The 18,798-nt window shown below is 47.7% G+C and overlaps 1 protein-coding gene across 4 annotated transcripts in view; it reads left to right on the plus strand.

Annotated features, from left to right (window-relative positions):
- LOC311531561 (uncharacterized protein) overlaps positions 1-13,129 on the plus strand; it is a 41,172-nt gene extending 28,043 nt beyond the window's left edge. For all 4 annotated transcript variants that reach the window (XM_084649028.1, XM_084649029.1, XM_084649030.1 and 1 more), the window contains 4 exons: positions 6,336-6,449; positions 7,741-8,244; positions 10,197-10,310; positions 10,686-13,129. In XM_084649028.1, the coding sequence (XP_084505154.1) occupies positions 6,336-6,449; positions 7,741-8,244; positions 10,197-10,310; positions 10,686-11,269 (1,316 nt within the window). In that variant the 3' untranslated portion in view covers positions 11,270-13,129. The remainder of the gene's footprint in view (positions 1-6,335; positions 6,450-7,740; positions 8,245-10,196; positions 10,311-10,685) is intronic.
- The last annotated feature ends 5,669 nt before the right edge of the window (positions 13,130-18,798 follow it).

Here is an 18,798-nt window from a genome sequence, read left to right on the forward strand (position 1 = left end):
AATACCTATTCCCACCCCACTGTCCTGCTGGTAATAGCTTATCTAAAGTGATTTCCAGCACAAATCCAGGTTTTCTCACCCTCCACCCCCCCACACAAATTCACTCTCCTGCTGGTGATAGCCCATCCAAAGTGACAACTCTTTACACAATGTGCATGACAATCAAGCTGGGCTATTTCCTGCATAAATCCAGGTTCTCACATCCCCCCACCCCCATACACACAGAAACTCACTCTCCTGCTGGTAATAGCTCATCCAAACTGACCACTCTTCAAGTTAAAATCCAAGTTAAACCAGAACATCTGGGGGGGGGGGGTAGGAAAAAACAAGAGGAAACAGGCTACCTTGCATAATGACTTAGCCACTCCAAGTCTCTATTTAAGCCTAAATTAATAGTATCCAATTTGCAAATGAATTCCAATTCAGCAGTTTCTCGCTGGAGTCTGGATTTGAAGTTTTTTTGTTTTAAGATAGCGACCTTCATGTCTGTGATCGCGTGACCAGAGAGATTGAAGTGTTCTCCGACTGGTTTATGAATGTTACAATTCTTGACATCTGATTTGTGTCCATTTATTCTTTTACGTAGAGACTGTCCAGTTTGACCAATGTACATGGCAGAGGGGCATTGCTGGCACATGATGGCATATATCACATTGGTGGATGTGCAGGTGAACGAGCCTCTGATAGTGTGGCTGATGTTATTAGGCCCTGTGATGGTGTCCCCTGAATAGATATGTGGGCACAGTTGGCAACGGGCTTTGTTGCAAGGATAAGTTCCTGGGTTAGTGGTTCTGTTGTGTGGTATGTGGTTGTTGGTGAGTATTTGCTTCAGGTTGCGGGGCTGTCTGTAGGCAAGGACTGGCCTGTCTCCCAAGATTTGTGAGAGTGTTGGGTCATCCTTTAGGATAGGTTGTAGATCCTTAATAATGCGTTGGAGGGGTTTTAGTTGGGGGCTGAAGGTGACGGCTAGTGGCGTTCTGTTATTTTCTTTGTTAGGCCTGTCCTGTAGTAGGTAACTTCTGGGAACTCTTCTGGCTCTATCAATCTGTTTCTTTACTTCTGCAGGTGGGTATTGTAGTTGTAAGAAAGCTTGACAGAGATCTTGTAGGTGTTTGTCTCTGTCTGAGGGGTTGGAGCAAATGCGGTTGTATCGCAGAGCTTGGCTGTAGACGATGGATCGTGTGGTGTGGTCAGGGTGAAAGCTGGAGGCATGCAGGTAGGAATAGCGGTCAGTAGGTTTCCGGTATAGGGTGGTGTTTATGTGACCATTGTTTATTAGCACTGTAGTGTCCAGGAAGTGGATCTCTTGTGTGGACTGGACCAGGCTGAGGTTGGTGGTGGGATGGAAATTGTTGAAATCATGGTGGAATTCCTCAAGGGCTTCTTTTCCATGGGTCCAGATGATGAAGATGTCATCAATATAGCGCAAGTAGAGTAGGGGCTTTAGGGGACGAGAGCTGAGGAAGCGTTGTTCTAAATCAGCCATAAAAATGTTGGCATACTGTGGGGCCATGCGGGTACCCATAGCAGTGCCGCTGATCTGAAGGTATACATTGTCCCCAAATGTGAAGTAGTTATGGGTAAGGACAAAGTCACAAAGTTCAGCCACCAGGTTAGCCGTGACATTATCGGGGATAGTGTTCTTGACGGCTTGTAGTCCATCTTTGTGTGGAATGTTGGTGTAGAGGGCTTCTACATCCATAGTGGCCAGGATGGTGTTATCAGGAAGATCACCGATGGATTGTAGTTTCCTCAGGAAGTCAGTGGTGTCTCGAAGGTAGCTGGGAGTGCTGGTAGCGTAGGGCCTGAGGAGGGAGTCTACATAGCCAGACAATCCTGCTGTCAGGGTGCCAATGCCTGAGATGATGGGGCGCCCAGGATTTCCAGGTTTATGGATCTTGGGTAGTAGATAGAATATCCCAGGTCGGGGTTCCAGGGGTGTGTCTGTGCGGATTTGATCTTGTGCTTTTTCAGGAAGTTTCTTGAGCAAATGCTGTAGTTGCTTTTGGTAACTCTCAGTGGGATCAGAGGGTAATGGCTTGTAGAAACTCGTGTTGGAGAGCTGCCGAGCAGCCTCTTGTTCATATTCCGACCTATTCATGACGACAACAGCACCTCCTTTGTCAGCCTTTTTGATTATGATGTCAGAGTTGTTTCTGAGGCTGTGGATGGCATTGCGTTCCGCATGGGTGAGGTTATGGGGCAAGTGATGCTGCTTTTCCACAATTTCAGCCCGTGCACGTCGGCGGAAGCACTCTATGTAGAAGTCCAGTCTGCTGTTTCGACCTTCAGGAGGAGTCCACCTAGAATCCCTCTTTCTGTAGTGTTGGTAGGGAGACCTCTGTGGATTAGTATGCTGTTCAGAGGTATTTTGGAAATATTCCTTGAGTCGGAGACGTCGAAAATAGGATTCTAGGTCACCACAGAACTGTATCATGTTCGTGGGGGTGGAGGGGCAGAAGGAGAGGCCCCGAGATAGAACAGCTGCTTCTGCTGGGCTGAGAGTATAGTTGGATAGGTTAACAACATGCTACAAGGGGCCACAGCAATGGTTCCCTCAACCCACCTAGCAATATTGTTAACCTATCCAACTATACTCTCAGCCCAGCAGAAGCAGCTGTTCTATCTCGGGGCCTCTCCTTCTGCCCCTCCACCCCCACGAACATGATACAGTTCTGTGGTGACCTAGAATCCTATTTTCGACGTCTCCGACTCAAGGAATATTTCCAAAATACCTCTGAACAGCATACTAATCCACAGAGGTCTCCCTACCAACACTACAGAAAGAGGGATTCTAGGTGGACTCCTCCTGAAGGTCGAAACAGCAGACTGGACTTCTACATAGAGTGCTTCCGCCGACGTGCACGGGCTGAAATTGTGGAAAAGCAGCATCACTTGCCCCATAACCTCACCCATGCGGAACGCAATGCCATCCACAGCCTCAGAAACAACTCTGACATCATAATCAAAAAGGCTGACAAAGGAGGTGCTGTTGTCGTCATGAATAGGTCGGAATATGAACAAGAGGCTGCTCGGCAGCTCTCCAACACGAGTTTCTACAAGCCATTACCCTCTGATCCCACTGAGAGTTACCAAAAGCAACTACAGCATTTGCTCAAGAAACTTCCTGAAAAAGCACAAGATCAAATCCGCACAGACACACCCCTGGAACCCCGACCTGGGATATTCTATCTACTACCCAAGATCCATAAACCTGGAAATCCTGGGCGCCCCATCATCTCAGGCATTGGCACCCTGACAGCAGGATTGTCTGGCTATGTAGACTCCCTCCTCAGGCCCTACGCTACCAGCACTCCCAGCTACCTTCGAGACACCACTGACTTCCTGAGGAAACTACAATCCATCGGTGATCTTCCTGATAACACCATCCTGGCCACTATGGATGTAGAAGCCCTCTACACCAACATTCCACACAAAGATGGACTACAAGCCGTCAAGAACACTATCCCCGATAATGTCACGGCTAACCTGGTGGCTGAACTTTGTGACTTTGTCCTTACCCATAACTACTTCACATTTGGGGACAATGTATACCTTCAGATCAGCGGCACTGCTATGGGTACCCGCATGGCCCCACAGTATGCCAACATTTTTATGGCTGATTTAGAACAACGCTTCCTCAGCTCTCGTCCCCTAAAGCCCCTACTCTACTTGCGCTATATTGATGACATCTTCATCATCTGGACCCATGGAAAAGAAGCCCTTGAGGAATTCCACCATGATTTCAACAATTTCCATCCCACCACCAACCTCAGCCTGGTCCAGTCCACACAAGAGATCCACTTCCTGGACACTACAGTGCTAATAAACAATGGTCACATAAACACCACCCTATACCGGAAACCTACTGACCGCTATTCCTACCTGCATGCCTCCAGCTTTCACCCTGACCACACCACACGATCCATCGTCTACAGCCAAGCTCTGCGATACAACCGCATTTGCTCCAACCCCTCAGACAGAGACAAACACCTACAAGATCTCTGTCAAGCTTTCTTACAACTACAATACCCACCTGCAGAAGTAAAGAAACAGATTGATAGAGCCAGAAGAGTTCCCAGAAGTTACCTACTACAGGACAGGCCTAACAAAGAAAATAACAGAACGCCACTAGCCGTCACCTTCAGCCCCCAACTAAAACCCCTCCAACGCATTATTAAGGATCTACAACCTATCCTAAAGGATGACCCAACACTCTCACAAATCTTGGGAGACAGGCCAGTCCTTGCCTACAGACAGCCCCGCAACCTGAAGCAAATACTCACCAACAACCACATACCACACAACAGAACCACTAACCCAGGAACTTATCCTTGCAACAAAGCCCGTTGCCAACTGTGCCCACATATCTATTCAGGGGACACCATCACAGGGCCTAATAACATCAGCCACACTATCAGAGGCTCGTTCACCTGCACATCCACCAATGTGATATATGCCATCATGTGCCAGCAATGCCCCTCTGCCATGTACATTGGTCAAACTGGACAGTCTCTACGTAAAAGAATAAATGGACACAAATCAGATGTCAAGAATTGTAACATTCATAAACCAGTCGGAGAACACTTCAATCTCTCTGGTCACGCGATCACAGACATGAAGGTCGCTATCTTAAAACAAAAAAACTTCAAATCCAGACTCCAGCGAGAAACTGCTGAATTGGAATTCATTTGCAAATTGGATACTATTAATTTAGGCTTAAATAGAGACTTGGAGTGGCTAAGTCATTATGCAAGGTAGCCTGTTTCCTCTTGTTTTTTCCTACCCCCCCCCCCCCAGATGTTCTGGTTTAACTTGGATTTTAACTTGAAGAGTGGTCAGTTTGGATGAGCTATTACCAGCAGGAGAGTGAGTTTCTGTGTGTATGGGGGTGGGGGGATGTGAGAACCTGGATTTATGCAGGAAATAGCCCAGCTTGATTGTCATGCACATTGTGTAAAGAGTTGTCACTTTGGATGGGCTATCACCAGCAGGAGAGTGAATTTGTGTGGGGGGGTGGAGGGTGAGAAAACCTGGATTTGTGCTGGAAATCACTTTAGATAAGCTATTACCAGCAGGACAGTGGGGTGGGAATAGGTATTGTTTCATATTCTCTGTGTATATATAAAGCCTGCTGCAGTTTCCACGATATGCATCTGAGGAAGTGAGCTGTAGCTCACGAAAGCTTATGCTCTAATAAATTGGTTAGTCTCTAAGGTGCCACAAGTCCTCCTTTTCTTTTATTAAAAATGCAATTATTCATGATTAATTTTTTTAATCATGATTAATTTTTTTTTTTTTTTAGTTAATCGTGTGAGTTAACTGATACTAATCGACGGTCCTACTTCTCTTTTTTTTTTTTTATTGTTTTCTTTCAAGTCTGGACCTTGACTATCCCTTGACCAAGATATTTGGACCTTGACAAAAAATAATTAACTACCCCTGGCTAACGGTATTACAGAGAACCTGCAGCTTTGCGATATCTTCATGTTAGTACGTTCTTTGATACAGTCCCACATGCTGTTCTCAGAGGGAAACTAGGGAAATGGAGTCTAGATGAAATTATTACAAAGTGGGCACAAAACTGGTTGAAAGATTGTACTCAATCTGCAGCAAGGGCGATTTAGGTTAGATATTCGGGAAAAACTTGTAACTCAAGGGTAGTTAAGTCCTGGAATAGGATTCCAAGGGAGGCTGTGGAATTCCCATCATTGGAAGTTTTTCAGAACAGCTTAGACAAATACCTATCAGGGATGGGGTCTAGGTTTATTTGGTCCTACCTCAGTGCATGGGCTGGATTAAATGTTCCATTCCTACATTTCTGTGGTTCTGTCACTCTATAACCTTCTCCATAACAATGGGGGATTTTTGTACTCCTTTCCATTTCACCTGACTCGCTATATTCCCTAACTCCTCAGCATGTGCTTTCCTAATATCCAACACCCCTGACATCCCACACGCAGTGATATCCCCTCTCCTTCCTATTCCTTACTGTGCTGAGCCCCAGCAGCCCATTTCCCTGACTCTCTCATTATCCTTGGGTCTCTATGGTAGGAAGCAGTTCCAAGGTGATGTCCCCATGGCTTTCCGTGATGGGGAGTTACTTTCCCTGGGTTTTAGGAGCCCCTTTGAACAGGAATCTCTGGTCATGTGTGTGCCAGGACAGCGGTTATTCCCCTTATAGGCAGAGTGTCTGGCACCTTAGAGCACCTGGAGAGCTAGCCACAGAATTTTGGTGCTTTAAAACGAGCAATGGTTAAAAAAAAAGGCCAGGCTCTTTGTGACACATGTCCCATGAATTCACCTGATCTTATTTGATTCTTTCCTCTGAGCAGGGTTACCAGTTTCCAAACCTGAAGTGACGTCCCAGCTGGAACAAGGGGAAAAGCTGTGGGTCTCAGATCTCCAGGGCTCTGAGGAAAGCGAGATCCTGAGAGGAACCTGTCCTGGTGAGGAGTCATCAGAGCAACTCAGATACTGTCTCTGCGTGAAGAAAACCGCTGGGATTCCCCACGAAGCCCTGGAGAGCTCTCTGAGTTCCAGATTGTCCCCCAGCAGGTCTCACGTCCTCAGGGCAGATATCGCTCATGGCTTCCGATCCATCCTGAGCGACTCGTGGCAATAGCTCCCTTCCTAACCTCCCTTCATCTTATGGGATGGGAGACAGAATTGACCCCCTCCTCTCTCCCTAATGGGGAAGAGCTTGGGGGAATTCATTTCCTGATATTTCCCCCATCTCTCCAGCACTTACTCTGGTTTCCTCTCCCCTTTTAGTTCAGGTTCTGTTACTTGCACACTCTTGGGTATTCCACCTTTACCATTCCCTGGGCCCAGGGCATAAGCTTGTTAATTTAAGTATCCTCACCCTTACGCAGTTTCTAGGGCTCAGGGCCAGCCTTACGCTGTTCCTAGGGCTCAGGGCATAATCTTCTGCAGGTTTGCAGGGTCTTTTACTAGTGAAAGAGCCTTACACAGTAATATCCTTAACTTCTTTTTATTAACAGTTACCCAAGCAGAACACACACACCAAGCATACAGTGCTCACTACTCCCCATAATCAGATGAACTTTGTCTTGGTGGTCAGCCAGGATCAGGTTGTCTGGGGCTCCTTCAGCTTCTGCACGATATAGTTGGCAGGGTGTTGAGGTTTGGCAGCTCTGATCTTAGGCTGTGCCCTGGAGTTGGTTCCCAAGAAATTCCTGTTGGACCTCAGTTATTATAGTGAAACTTGAGTCCTGCTTAGCTCTACTGTCACCAATCATTGTAAAGTAAAGTCCTGCAAACCAGCATTTTTCACCCGTCCTAGCCCATTACGAAACCACTCTTTACCCAATCAGAGCCCACCACCTGAGCTGATTTAAATCTTGCAAAGTTAGTGATGCAACAGGCAGAAATGATCAAAGAACCAGGCAGAGACCAGACAGATGAACAATAGAGAAGCAGGGACAATGAAGGCAAAACAATAAAGTATAGATTTCACAACCACATCTGTTAGGTGATTCCTTGCTAGACAGAATGCTGTCAACATTTTCTTTACATTTCTTACGATCTGTTTCTCTATCTGGTGATGGTGGGCACTGTTAGGACAGGAGCCTCCTCAACAGCCCAATATTACATTGTTTTGATACAATTTAGAGGGAATGTGAGGCTGTGACTTCCTGCTGCTTAGCTCATGGCTGCTGCTGTCCTAATGTGGCTGCAGAAAAGTCCTGAGACATCAAGTTTCTCTCTGTGTGTCAGGAGCTGGTGGGATGGTGAGTGAGAACGGGGAGCAGAATCCACAGCAGGAAGATGCTGAGCCTGTGGAACTGCGCTGGGAAGTATCACAAAGAACGAAAGGGGATGTGTCCAGGAGTCACGAGAAGAGGCAGCAGGGAAACCAGCCAGGAGAGAAAATGGATAAATCCATCAATTGTGAGGAAAATCACAAGGACCTCCAGGAAACCACAGCCCAGCAGAGAATCCTCACGGGAGAGAGGAAACACATTTGCCCTGAGTGCGGGAGAAACTTCAGTAGACACTCACACCTCATTCACCATGAGCGAATCCACACGGGAGAGAGACCCTATGAATGCTGTGAGTGTGGGAAAAACTTCACTCGGCGCTCGGACCTTATTAGACACCAGAAAACCCACACATGCGAAAGCCCGTATGAATGTTGTGAGTGCGGGAAAAACTTCATTTACTGCTCAGACCTGAGGAGACATCAGAGGATCCATACAGGACAGAGACCCTATGAATGCTGTGAGTTGGGAAAAGCTTCCATCAGGGGTCACACCTTATTTATCATCAGAGAATCCACCAGGGAGATAAACACAATAAAATCCTTGACTAGGGCTGGCAAAACATATTTTTTCTCTAATATTAATGATGATTCCCACATGTGGCCCTTAAGGCTGTTAGTGCCATTTACGTCATTGTGATCTCAGCTCCCCCAGGTGAGTTGTGCGGTTCTGCTTTTTGCAGCTAATCCTGCTTCTTCGATACCTGGAAAGAGACTGGACCATATTGTTAAACATTCTCTTTGTAAGCACCTGGAGGATAAAAGCTTTATAAGAATAGTCAGCATGGATTTGTCAAGAACAAATCAAGCCAAACCAATCTGATTTCCTACTTTGACAGGGAGATTGGCCTATAGTATTTCAGGGAAGCAGTGGATTTGCTATATCTTCATTTTAGTACCTCCTTTGAAACAGTCCCACCTGCCGTTCTCATAGGGAAATAGGGTCTAGATTAAATTATTATAAAGTGAGCACACAAAACTGGTTGAAAGATCAAACTCAATCTTAGGGCTTGGCTACATTTGCAAGTTAGAGCGCATTAAAGCAGCCCCGGGTGCCCTAACTCCCGATGTGTCCACATTGGCAAGGCACATAGAGCGCCTGGACTCTGCAGCTGGAGTGATCCTGGTAATCCACCTCCACGAGAAGCATAAAGCTTGCTGCGTCCCGGCTGAAAGGCCCGGGCATTAGTGTGAATGAGGTGTTGCATTACTGCGCTGTGACTGTCCTCCGGAAACATCCCATAATCCCCTGAAGTCAAGAGGCCACTCTGCTCATTGTTTTGAAAGCTCTGTTTCGGACAGCTAGCATGCTTATCTGCTCCGGGACAAAGCAAGCCATTAGTGTGGAATGCTGCTGTTGTGAGTGGGGTGGGGGGGGAGAGTGGTCTGCTGCTGTCTGAACTTACCAGACAGCAAGCTGACATGCTCTCAGCCCCCGAAAACACACTCCCCGTCACACTCCCCCTCCCCACCCGCCATTTGAAAAGCGCAGCCGATTGCACACTGGGATAGCTGCCACAATGCACTGCTCTTTGTGGCATTGCCAGGGCTGCTCATGTGGCCACGCCAGAGTGTGCTTGCAGCTGACAGTGTAAACACACGGCAGCGTTTTCCCTGCTGCGGTCTCTGAAGCCTGGTTTAACTCCCAGCGCTCTACATCTGCAAGTGTAGCCATGCCCTTAAACTGCAGCAAGGGCGATTTAGGTTAGATATTAGGGAAAAACTTGTAAGTGCAAGGGTAGTTAAGCTCTGAAATATACTTCCAAAGGAGGTTGTGGAATCCCCATCATTGGAAGGTTTTAAGAACAGCTTAGACAAATACCTATCAGGCATTGTCAGGGTGTACTTGGTCCTGCCTCAGTGCATGGGCTGGATTAAATGATTTTCCAGCCCAACATTTCTGTGGTTCCATCATTCTGTAATTTTCTCCGTACACTGGTGGATTTTCATACCCCCCCCCCATTACACCTGACTCACTATATTCCCTAACTCCTCAGCATGTGCCTTCTTGGTATCCAACATCCCTGACATCCCACACGCAGTGCTGTCCCCTCTCCTTCCTATTCCTTACTGTGCTGAGCCCCAGCAGCCCATTTCCCTGCCTCCCTCATTATCCTTGGGTCTCTATCGGTAGGAAGCAGTTCCAAGGTGATGTCCCCATGGCTTTCTGTGATGGGGAGTTACTTTCCCTGGGTTTTAGGAGCCCCTTTGAGCAGGAATCTCTGGTCATGTGTGTGCCAGGACAGCGGTTATTCCCCTTATAGGCAGAGTGTCTGGCACCTTAGAGCACCTGGAGAGCTAGCCACAGAATTTTGGTGCTTTAAAATGATCAATGGTTAAAAAAAGGCCAGGCTCTTTGTGACAAATGTCCCATGAAGTCACTTGATCTCATTTGATTCTTTCCTCTGAGCAGGGATACCAGTTTCCAAACCTGAGGTTATGGCCCAGCTGGAACAAGGGGAAGAGCTGTGGGTCTCAGATCTCCAGGGCTCTGAGGAAAGCGAGATCCTGAGAGGAACCTTCCCAGGTGAGGAGTCATTAGTCCAACAACTCAGATTCTGTCTGTGCGTGAAGAAAACCGCTGGGATTCCCTACCAAGTCCACGAGAGCAGTTTGAGCTCCGGATTGTCCCCCAGCAGGTGTCATGTCCTCAGGGCAGATATCGCTCATGGCTTCTTTCCCATCCTGAGCGACTCCTGGCAATAGCTCCCTTCCTAACCTCCCTTCATCCTGAGCATTGGGATGGGATGTGGAGACAGAGTTGATTCCCTCCTCTCTGCCCTCTGAGGAAGAGTTTGGGGGAGTTCATGTTCTGATATTTTCTCCCATCTCTCCAGCACTTACCCTTGGTTTCCTCTCCCGATTTTCATTCGTGCTTCTGAAGTTTCTCTCTGTGTCTCAGGAGCTGGTGGGATGTTGAGTGAGAACGGGGAGCAGAATCCACAGCAGGAAGATGCTGAGCCTGTGGAACTGCGCCGGGAAGTATCACAAAGAACGAAAGGGGACGTGTCCAGGAGACATGAGGAGAGGCAGCCAGAAGAGAAAATGGGCAAATCCATCAATTGTGAGGAAAATCACAAGGACCTCCAGGAAACCACAGCCCAGCAGAGAATCCTCATGGGAGAGAGGAAACACATATGCCCTGAGTGTGGGAAAAACTTCAGAAGTCGCTCACACCTTATTAACCATGAGCGAATCCACACGGGAGAGAGACCCTATAAATGCTGTGAGTGTGGGAAAAACTTCATTCGACGCTCACACCTTATTAGACACCAGAGGATCCACACCGGTGAGCGACCCTATGAATGTTTTGAGTGCAGGAAAACCTTCATTTACTGCTCAGACCTTAGAAGACATCAGAGGATCCACACAGGACAGAGACCTTATGCATGCTGTGAGTGCGGGAAAAGCTTCCATCAGGGGTCACACCTTATTTATCATCAGAGAATCCACCAGGGAGATAAACATCATAAAATCCTTGTCTAGGGCTGGCAAAACATACATTTTTTCTTTAATATTTTTGGTACTTCCCACACGTGGCCTTTAAGGCTGTTAGTGCCATTTACGTCATTGTGGTCTCAGCTCCCCCAGGTGAGTTGTGCGGTTCTGCTTTTTGCAGCTACCCCTTTTGGGGCGAATCCCCAAGGACCCTTTCTGCCAGGTGTTTTGTTCTGAGTCATGGGAGTATGAGTCCATCTTACTAGGAATGTGCATCAGGCCCAGGGGAGGGAAACACAAAAGACCTCAGTTAGCTGCATTATGTTAAAATCTACTGGGGCCTTGTCTCCATTAGCACTTTTTGTAGTTAACCAGCATGAGTGAGCTATCCAGATGGAAAACCACAACTCTATTTTCTGTACTGACATGGCCCAAGTACAATAGTGTGGGTTAGCTAGCACTTTCCCCCTCAACCTGTCCTAATCTCCTTCACTTTTCCTAGTCTAGAGAAACCATTATCATGATGGTAAAGCTTTTGTAAAATAACACAACTCAGTAACGAGACAGTGCCGAGTGAATCAGGTTTCAGTGGATCAGAGGAGAATGCAACGGGAAAATCGGTGGTTCTCATTCTGAGTCATCAGATGTAACCTGCTCTAAATCTCATTCCATCTGAAACTGAAAATGTCTGATACCTCTGTGAGCAGGGTCGGATTTCCAACTACGCACACCGGGCAGGTTGCCAAGTATGTGATTTTTCTAGCCCAAATGGGCTATTTTTAGCTGTCAGTTGCCAGGGTTTTTAGCAGTTGCAAGTTGCAGTATTTTGGGCTATTTTGCTGCCCTGCTGCCACTGGCTACACTGCTCAGGAGGGAGGGAGCCTCCTAATCCGTCCTGTTCCTTGCCGAGATGCCCCGCACACTGCTTGTCTCACGTCGTGCCACCTCCCCTTGGGTGACATTTGCAGCACGTGCAGCATTCTTGTCCGAGGGAGAAAAAATTTTTTCTGCACAAATGTGCTGCAGTTCTGCCTTTCGCCCACCAGGGGCCACGGTGGTGCCAGAACAGCCTGAGCTGGCTGCGGCTGACTGGTCGGGCTGGCGGCGGCAAAGAGCCGGCAGGCGGGTGGGGGGGTTATCTGGGCAGCCGCCTTCTTGGAGCCAGGTTAGGAGGCAGAGCTGGCCACACAGGGCTGCTGGGGGAGGGGAGGTCACAGGACCCCATGGGGCCGCTTAAGATGCTGTCCCAAGGGGCACAAAAGGTGTAAATCTGGTCCTGGTTTTTCTCTCTTTCCTGAAGGCGGTTTGGTCACACAACTGGATATTACTTTTCTGTGGCAGAATGCAGTTCAGATTTATTGGGGACATTGAGGCAAATGACCAGTTGCTTCAATAGTCATTTCTTCCTTTTTTTTTTCCTCCACCCTTCCATGATGACATGGGGAAAGTTCAAACGCAGCTCAGTCAACAGGAGCGAATACTCCCAGTTCTGGGATACGCTACCAAGGAAACGGGAGTGGTTTGAAATCTCCAGTGGCGAACAACAGCACACCCCAAACTCTGCAACTAACTGGGTATCATCGCAGCGTTGTTCAATTATTTGTCAGTATTATCTCAGATAATGCAAGGAGAGAGTGCCACAGTAAGGGACTTGGAACTAGGCAAAATGCCCATGAATTTGATTCCCAACACAGTTGTGACCCAGCCCCCACAGGAAGTTACTCCTGAAGATATCTCCTAGCTAATCCTAATATTTGGGAAATAACTGCCTTTAGCTATGCAGATGTGGAGGAAATAGAATTGATGTTTTTGTTGAATTCACCCTTTGTAATGCTGCAAATGTGTATAAAATGAAATCGATGTTGAATGTGAGACAGCTGAAGAAAAATAACTCTTTTTGAATAGAAACCAGCCTCTTGTACCATCCAATGATTCTCACCAGGCCTATATCTAGTTTCTAATTTAGACCTGTGCTATCAGATTAAAGAAGTAAACTAGGCATGTTTGAGGAACTCATTCCTCACTAGCACAGCTGAGATTTCAGGTGGGTTGGTAAAGGATTCTTCTCCAGAGAAATGTAAATTTGTCCTCCTGAAGACCAAGGACTTGGCAAGAACTCAGAAACCACAGGCACCTAATTGCTGGTTTTCAGCACAGAGATGAAAGCTATGGTGAGCTATGGTCCAGCAGAAATGTGTTTAGAACACAATTTCCTAGTTCCATGGCATTGATTAGAGTCCCAACAGATGCCAGTTAGTTTGAGAACAATTGTCCTTTACCATATGAATCCAAAGTTTCATGAGGCAAAGAAAAAGAGTTGATGCCTTTGGAGGACATTCCCTCCTCAGCAGGGCCGGTGCAACCACTAGGTGAACTAGGCGGTCGCCTAGGGCGCCAAGTGGTTGGGGGCAGCTCAAAGCGCACTCCGGGGAGGCGGTGGAGCGGAGGTGAGCTGGGGCAGAGGGGCGCAGGGAGGGCCGCCTGCAGTAAGTAATGGGGGGAGGGTGGCGCACATGGGAACCGCTCCCCGACCCAGCTCACCTCTGCTCCGTCTCCTCCTCTGAGCGCACTGCCCTGCTTTGCTTCTCTCCCTCCCTGGCTTGCGCTGATTGGTGCCGCAAGCCTGGGAGGCGGGAGAAGCGGCAGTGTGCTCGGGGAGGAGGCGGAGCAGAAGTGAGTTGGGATGGGGAGTTGCCGCACGGCTCCCCGGGCTGAGGGGAATTGCTGAACGGTTCCCCGGGGGGAGAGGGGGCGGCGGGGAGCTGCCGCAAGGGGGGCACCTCACGGCGGAGGGGAGCTGCCCCAGTGGGGGCGCTTCAGGGCGGAGAGGGGGCGGTGGGGAGCTGCCATGGGGGGGCGCCTCAGGGCAGAAGGGGGGTGCCGGGTAACTGCTGCGGAGGGGGGGCGTTTCAGGGCGGAGGCGGGGCAGCGGGGAGATGCTGCAGAGGGGGCGCCTCAGGGCAGAGGGGGGGTGCAAGGTGGAAGTTTCGCCTAGGGCGCAAAACATCCTTGCACTGGCCCTGTTCCTCAGAAGGATCCCAATCTGGCTGCCTTCTTGGACAATAAGCACTTTCCTTCTGTGCAAGTGATAGTAACCCATGAAGTAATGCGTGGGTCAAGCTCCAAGTTCAGACTGCAGGATATTTGAATATTGAGTCCTGATTCTATGCTTTGGTGTCTTGGTTTTGGTCTTGTGATTTATGCCTTTGCATCGCGTCTCCATCTCCTGCTACTTTGAAAGATTAAAAAGTGTGAAAATAGAAAAGAAGGTTTTTTTCATGTTGCAAACCTTGCCACATAGTGTGAGACCCCTTCCACCAACACTTATGGCAGAAGAGCCATAAATAAATTAACTTCCAGAAATGGAAGGCACCTATATGGGTGTGAAACCTTCTGTAAAATTGTGGTTTACTTGGTGGAAATCGGTGTTAAATTAAAAGAAAGTAACATATAAGATTTTTGTTACCAGTAAGAATGAAATTAAACATGAAGTTAATTATTTGTTAACCAACAAGAGACTAATTATGTGATGACTCTCAGCTTTCCAATATAATTCTGATTTATGTTGTTTTCTTTTTATTGGTAACATAGGAAATGGTGGCTAATCCTTAAAGACTTGTTTGATGTATTTTACTCCCTTCTGACTATGGAATTCTGAAATAAAACTTTACTCCAAAGGTTGCGGTGCTAGAATAGGTAAGAGAAATAAGGTATCTGAGAATACTGATCAGTATAGACATGAATTATTTCCATTTCAAATGGAATTTATTCTGACAAGCTTTAAAGTCAAATTTCTGTTAAGAGGAAAACTACTCAAGAAGACAAGTTTTTTTTACTGGTTAGACTGTAAGGGTCACTTAGTTCCGCACTTCTCTTGTGAGCAAAGGAAATACATGACTTTTGTGATGATTATGTCCATATTTATTTATAAGAAAGATGTATGCATTTTTTTTTATTTTATTTTTTTTGTTGTTAAAAAACTTCTGCAATCCAGACCCCTTTTCATTTTGAGAAGGCTACCAATTAAAGCCTGGCCATTGACTCCTTAGGCCAGGCTATGCAGACCTCCTCAAAACTGGCCTTGCTTTTCTTTCATTTTTATCTTTGGGATTCACATCCACGTTGAATGTGGTTTTCAAGAACGGCTATTTTAAGAAAACTACTGGATTAAGGGAGAATTTTCCAAAATGATGTTAACCCAAGGTGTGCCTCATTCCAACTGGATTGGGTCATGATGTCCGTATCCAAGGCAGACCTCACCCCCAAGCAGGGCTCGATTAACTTTTTGTGGGCCCAGCGCCAAACATATTTGTGGGCTCCCCGGAGGAATGATTGTAAAAGGGTCAGGGGGAAAAAGCACAGTGGGGTGGGAGCTAGGGTTCGTCCCTGGAGTAAGGGAGGGACCAGGAGTAAACTGCAAGCGCAGCAGGGCTGGGGCAAACAGGACACCCCCCCGCCCCGGCCCACATACAGTGGGTAACTACCCAGTTCTAGCCCATTCTCTTCAGCTCTCTCTGCACTGAGCTGCCCCTTCTCCCGCAGGAGCAGGACAGGTTCTCTTCCAGCCCTCTGGGGTGGGTGTTGGGAGTGGGATGAGCGGAGCTAATGTGGTTACTCCTATAACCGGACTGTTAGTTTCCAGTCAGCACTGCTAACCGGACACTCAGGTCCCATTTTCTACTGGAGTTCCCAGTCTGAAACTGGATTCCTGGCAACAGGGCTGCCAGGAAAGCCTGAGGGGGGGAGGAGCAAGCAATCATTTTTAAAAGTGAGAGGGCTAAGCTGGGGGTGGAGAGGAGCTAGTGGGCAGGGCCATGTCTGCTGTACTGCCCAGGTAGGTTGGAGACTGGGGATCAGCTGACACAGTACCCCCCGCCCAGGTGACGTGACAGCCAGTGGCAGATTTAGAGTGAGTGGGGCCCCTGGCCCTGTGCTCAGCTTCATTTTTGGGGCCTCTCCTTGGGACCCAGCCAAGAAAAAGAACATTCGCTGTTATCTCCTCCTGCCCTCGTTTTTCATTCTTTTTTTCTTCATCCTCCTCCTATAAGTAACAGGAAGTAAATGACAGTAAAGTGAGGTACCTTGATTGTTCTTGTCGTCCAGCTTATTTTCCCGCAGACCATTTGAAAATTGCAGAGGGTCTCGACGCACCACGTAATGATCTCTCCAAATATCGTTTGTGCCATTAGCTAACCATTGTAGGCACTTTGGATAAGAGCATTTTATAAAAAAACTTATAAAAACAGTTGGGGTGCAGGGTCTAGCCAGGAGCTAGGGTGAGGGAGGGGGCTCAGGGCTGGGGCAGGAGGTTGGGGTGTGGAGCGCTTACCTGGGGCAGCTCCCATTTGGTGTGAGGGGTGCAGGTGGGAATGTGGGGGTGTGTGTGCAGGAGCTCCCATTTGGTGTGAGGGGTGGGGAGGTGCAGGAGTCAGGGCATGGGGGGGCGGGGGCTAGGGAGATGTGGGGTGGGTGCAGGAGTCAGGGCAGGGGGCTGGGGAGGTGTGAGGGGTTGCAGGGTTCAGGGTGGGCAGGGGGTGTGGGCTGGGGTCGTGGGGGTACTCACGGCAGGGCGCTGGAGGGGTATGCCCTGATTCCACCCCCTTCCCCAAGGCTCTGCCCCCGCGTCTTCTCCTCCTGCTCCCCGGAGCACCGAGCTGCTGCAGCTGATCCGCGATAGGGAGCAGGAGGGGCGGGAACATGGCACGCTGGGGGAAGAGGCGGGGAAGGAGCTTGGCTGCCGGCGGAGCGGGCCCTGCTGCAGCAGGAGCCCCAGGAGCAGGGTGTAGTGTAGTCGAGTGCTCCACGTAGGACTGTGCTACTGGTAGCAGTCACCGATACATAAAAGATCGTAAGAAACTGCGATTGTCGTAAACTGCTGCCTGATGTAGCAAATGCCTACAGGGAGCTGTTTCTTGCACTATGGTGTATGTGAAATTGCTACATGTAGAAATGTGCTATCTGTAGCAGTTATTTATACGTGTAGATTGTAAGAAACAGCTTTTGAATAAAGATGCTACTTCCCTCAGGTCATGTTTTCTAGACCTTAAATTTTTTTTTCTCTTCTCTGGACTCTCTCCAATTTGTCCACATCTTTCCTGAAGTGTGGCACCCAGAACTGGACACAATACTCCAGCTGAGGCCTAATCAGTGCAGAGTAGAGCGGACATCCCAGAGTGATGTTCTGTTTTTTTGCAGCAGCCTTACACTGTTCACTCATATTCAACTTGTGGTCCTCTATGACCCCCAGATACCTTTCTGCAGTACTCCTTCCCAGCTTGTTATCATTCACAAATTTTATAATTGTACTCTCTCTGCCATTATCTCAATCACTGATTAAGATTTTGACAGGTTTCAGAGTAGTAGCCATGTTAGTCTGAATCCGCAAAAAGAAAAGGAGGACTTGTGGCACCTTAGAGACTAACAAATTTATTTGAGCATTTTGAATAGAAACTTACCCAGAACTGATCCCTGAAGAACCCCACTCATTATGCCCTTTCAGCCTGTGAATCACTGATAACTACTGTTAAACTGTTTCCCATCGCATTTTAGCTCCATCTAGGTTGCATTTCCATAGTTTGTTTATGAGAAGGTCATGGGAGACAGTATCAAAAGCCTTACTAAAGGCAAGATAGACCATGTCAAACACTTTCCCCCATCCACAAGGCTTGTTACACTGTTAAAGAAAACTATCCGTTTAGATTTACATGTGAGACAGCTTGAATTAGCTACATCAGATCGATGTCCTTTGTTAGCAAAATAGGACCTGTCGCTGCTGCCCGTAGCCCGGTCCTACAGATAGCATTTCCATACACACGTATATGTATGAATAAGAAACTGCAATCTTGCTACCTGTAACACTGCAATCTGATGAAGCTAATTCCTACAGATAGCAGTTTCTCACACCATAGGTATGTAAGACTGCTATCTGTAGGAATTAGCTACATCAGATGTCCTTTGTTAGCATAGTAGGGCCTGCCACTGCTGCAGGTAGCCCAGTCCTACAGATTGCAGTTTTACACATGTGTGTGAAAATGCTATCTGTAGGGATGTGCTACCTGTAGCAGAGAGATAGTGAATTCTTACCATTAGCAGTTCCTGAGAGCTGCGAAGGGCTGTACCTGTTGGCCTTGTGGTGTTGTGAACAACAATTAGCTATTATGCGAACAGAAAGGGAGATGGACTGGGTACAAGCTAAAGATATGACAGTTTTAACTCTGCTGACAAAACATGAAAATAGCCTTTTCCATCATAGAATCATAGAATATCAGGGTTGGAAGGGACCCCAGAAGGTCATCTAGTCCAACCCCCTGCTCAAAGCAGGACCAATTCCCAGTTAAATCATCCCAGCCAGGGCTTTGTCAAGCCTGACCTTAAAAACCTCTAAGGAAGGAGATTCTACCACCTCCCTAGGTAACTCATTCCAGTGTTTCACCACCCTCTTAGTGAAAAAGTTTTTCCTAATATCCAATCTAAACCTCCCCCACTGCAACTTCCATATGTGTCTGGGTGGTACAAGGCCCTGGACTCTAATGTATACACATTCCTTAGGTAATCTTTAGGTGTTTGTGCATTCCTTC

Source organism: Lepidochelys olivacea, assembly GCF_965140295.1.
Source record: "Lepidochelys olivacea isolate rLepOli2 genome assembly, chromosome: 15".
Classification (NCBI taxonomy): domain Eukaryota; kingdom Metazoa; phylum Chordata; order Testudines; family Cheloniidae; genus Lepidochelys; species Lepidochelys olivacea.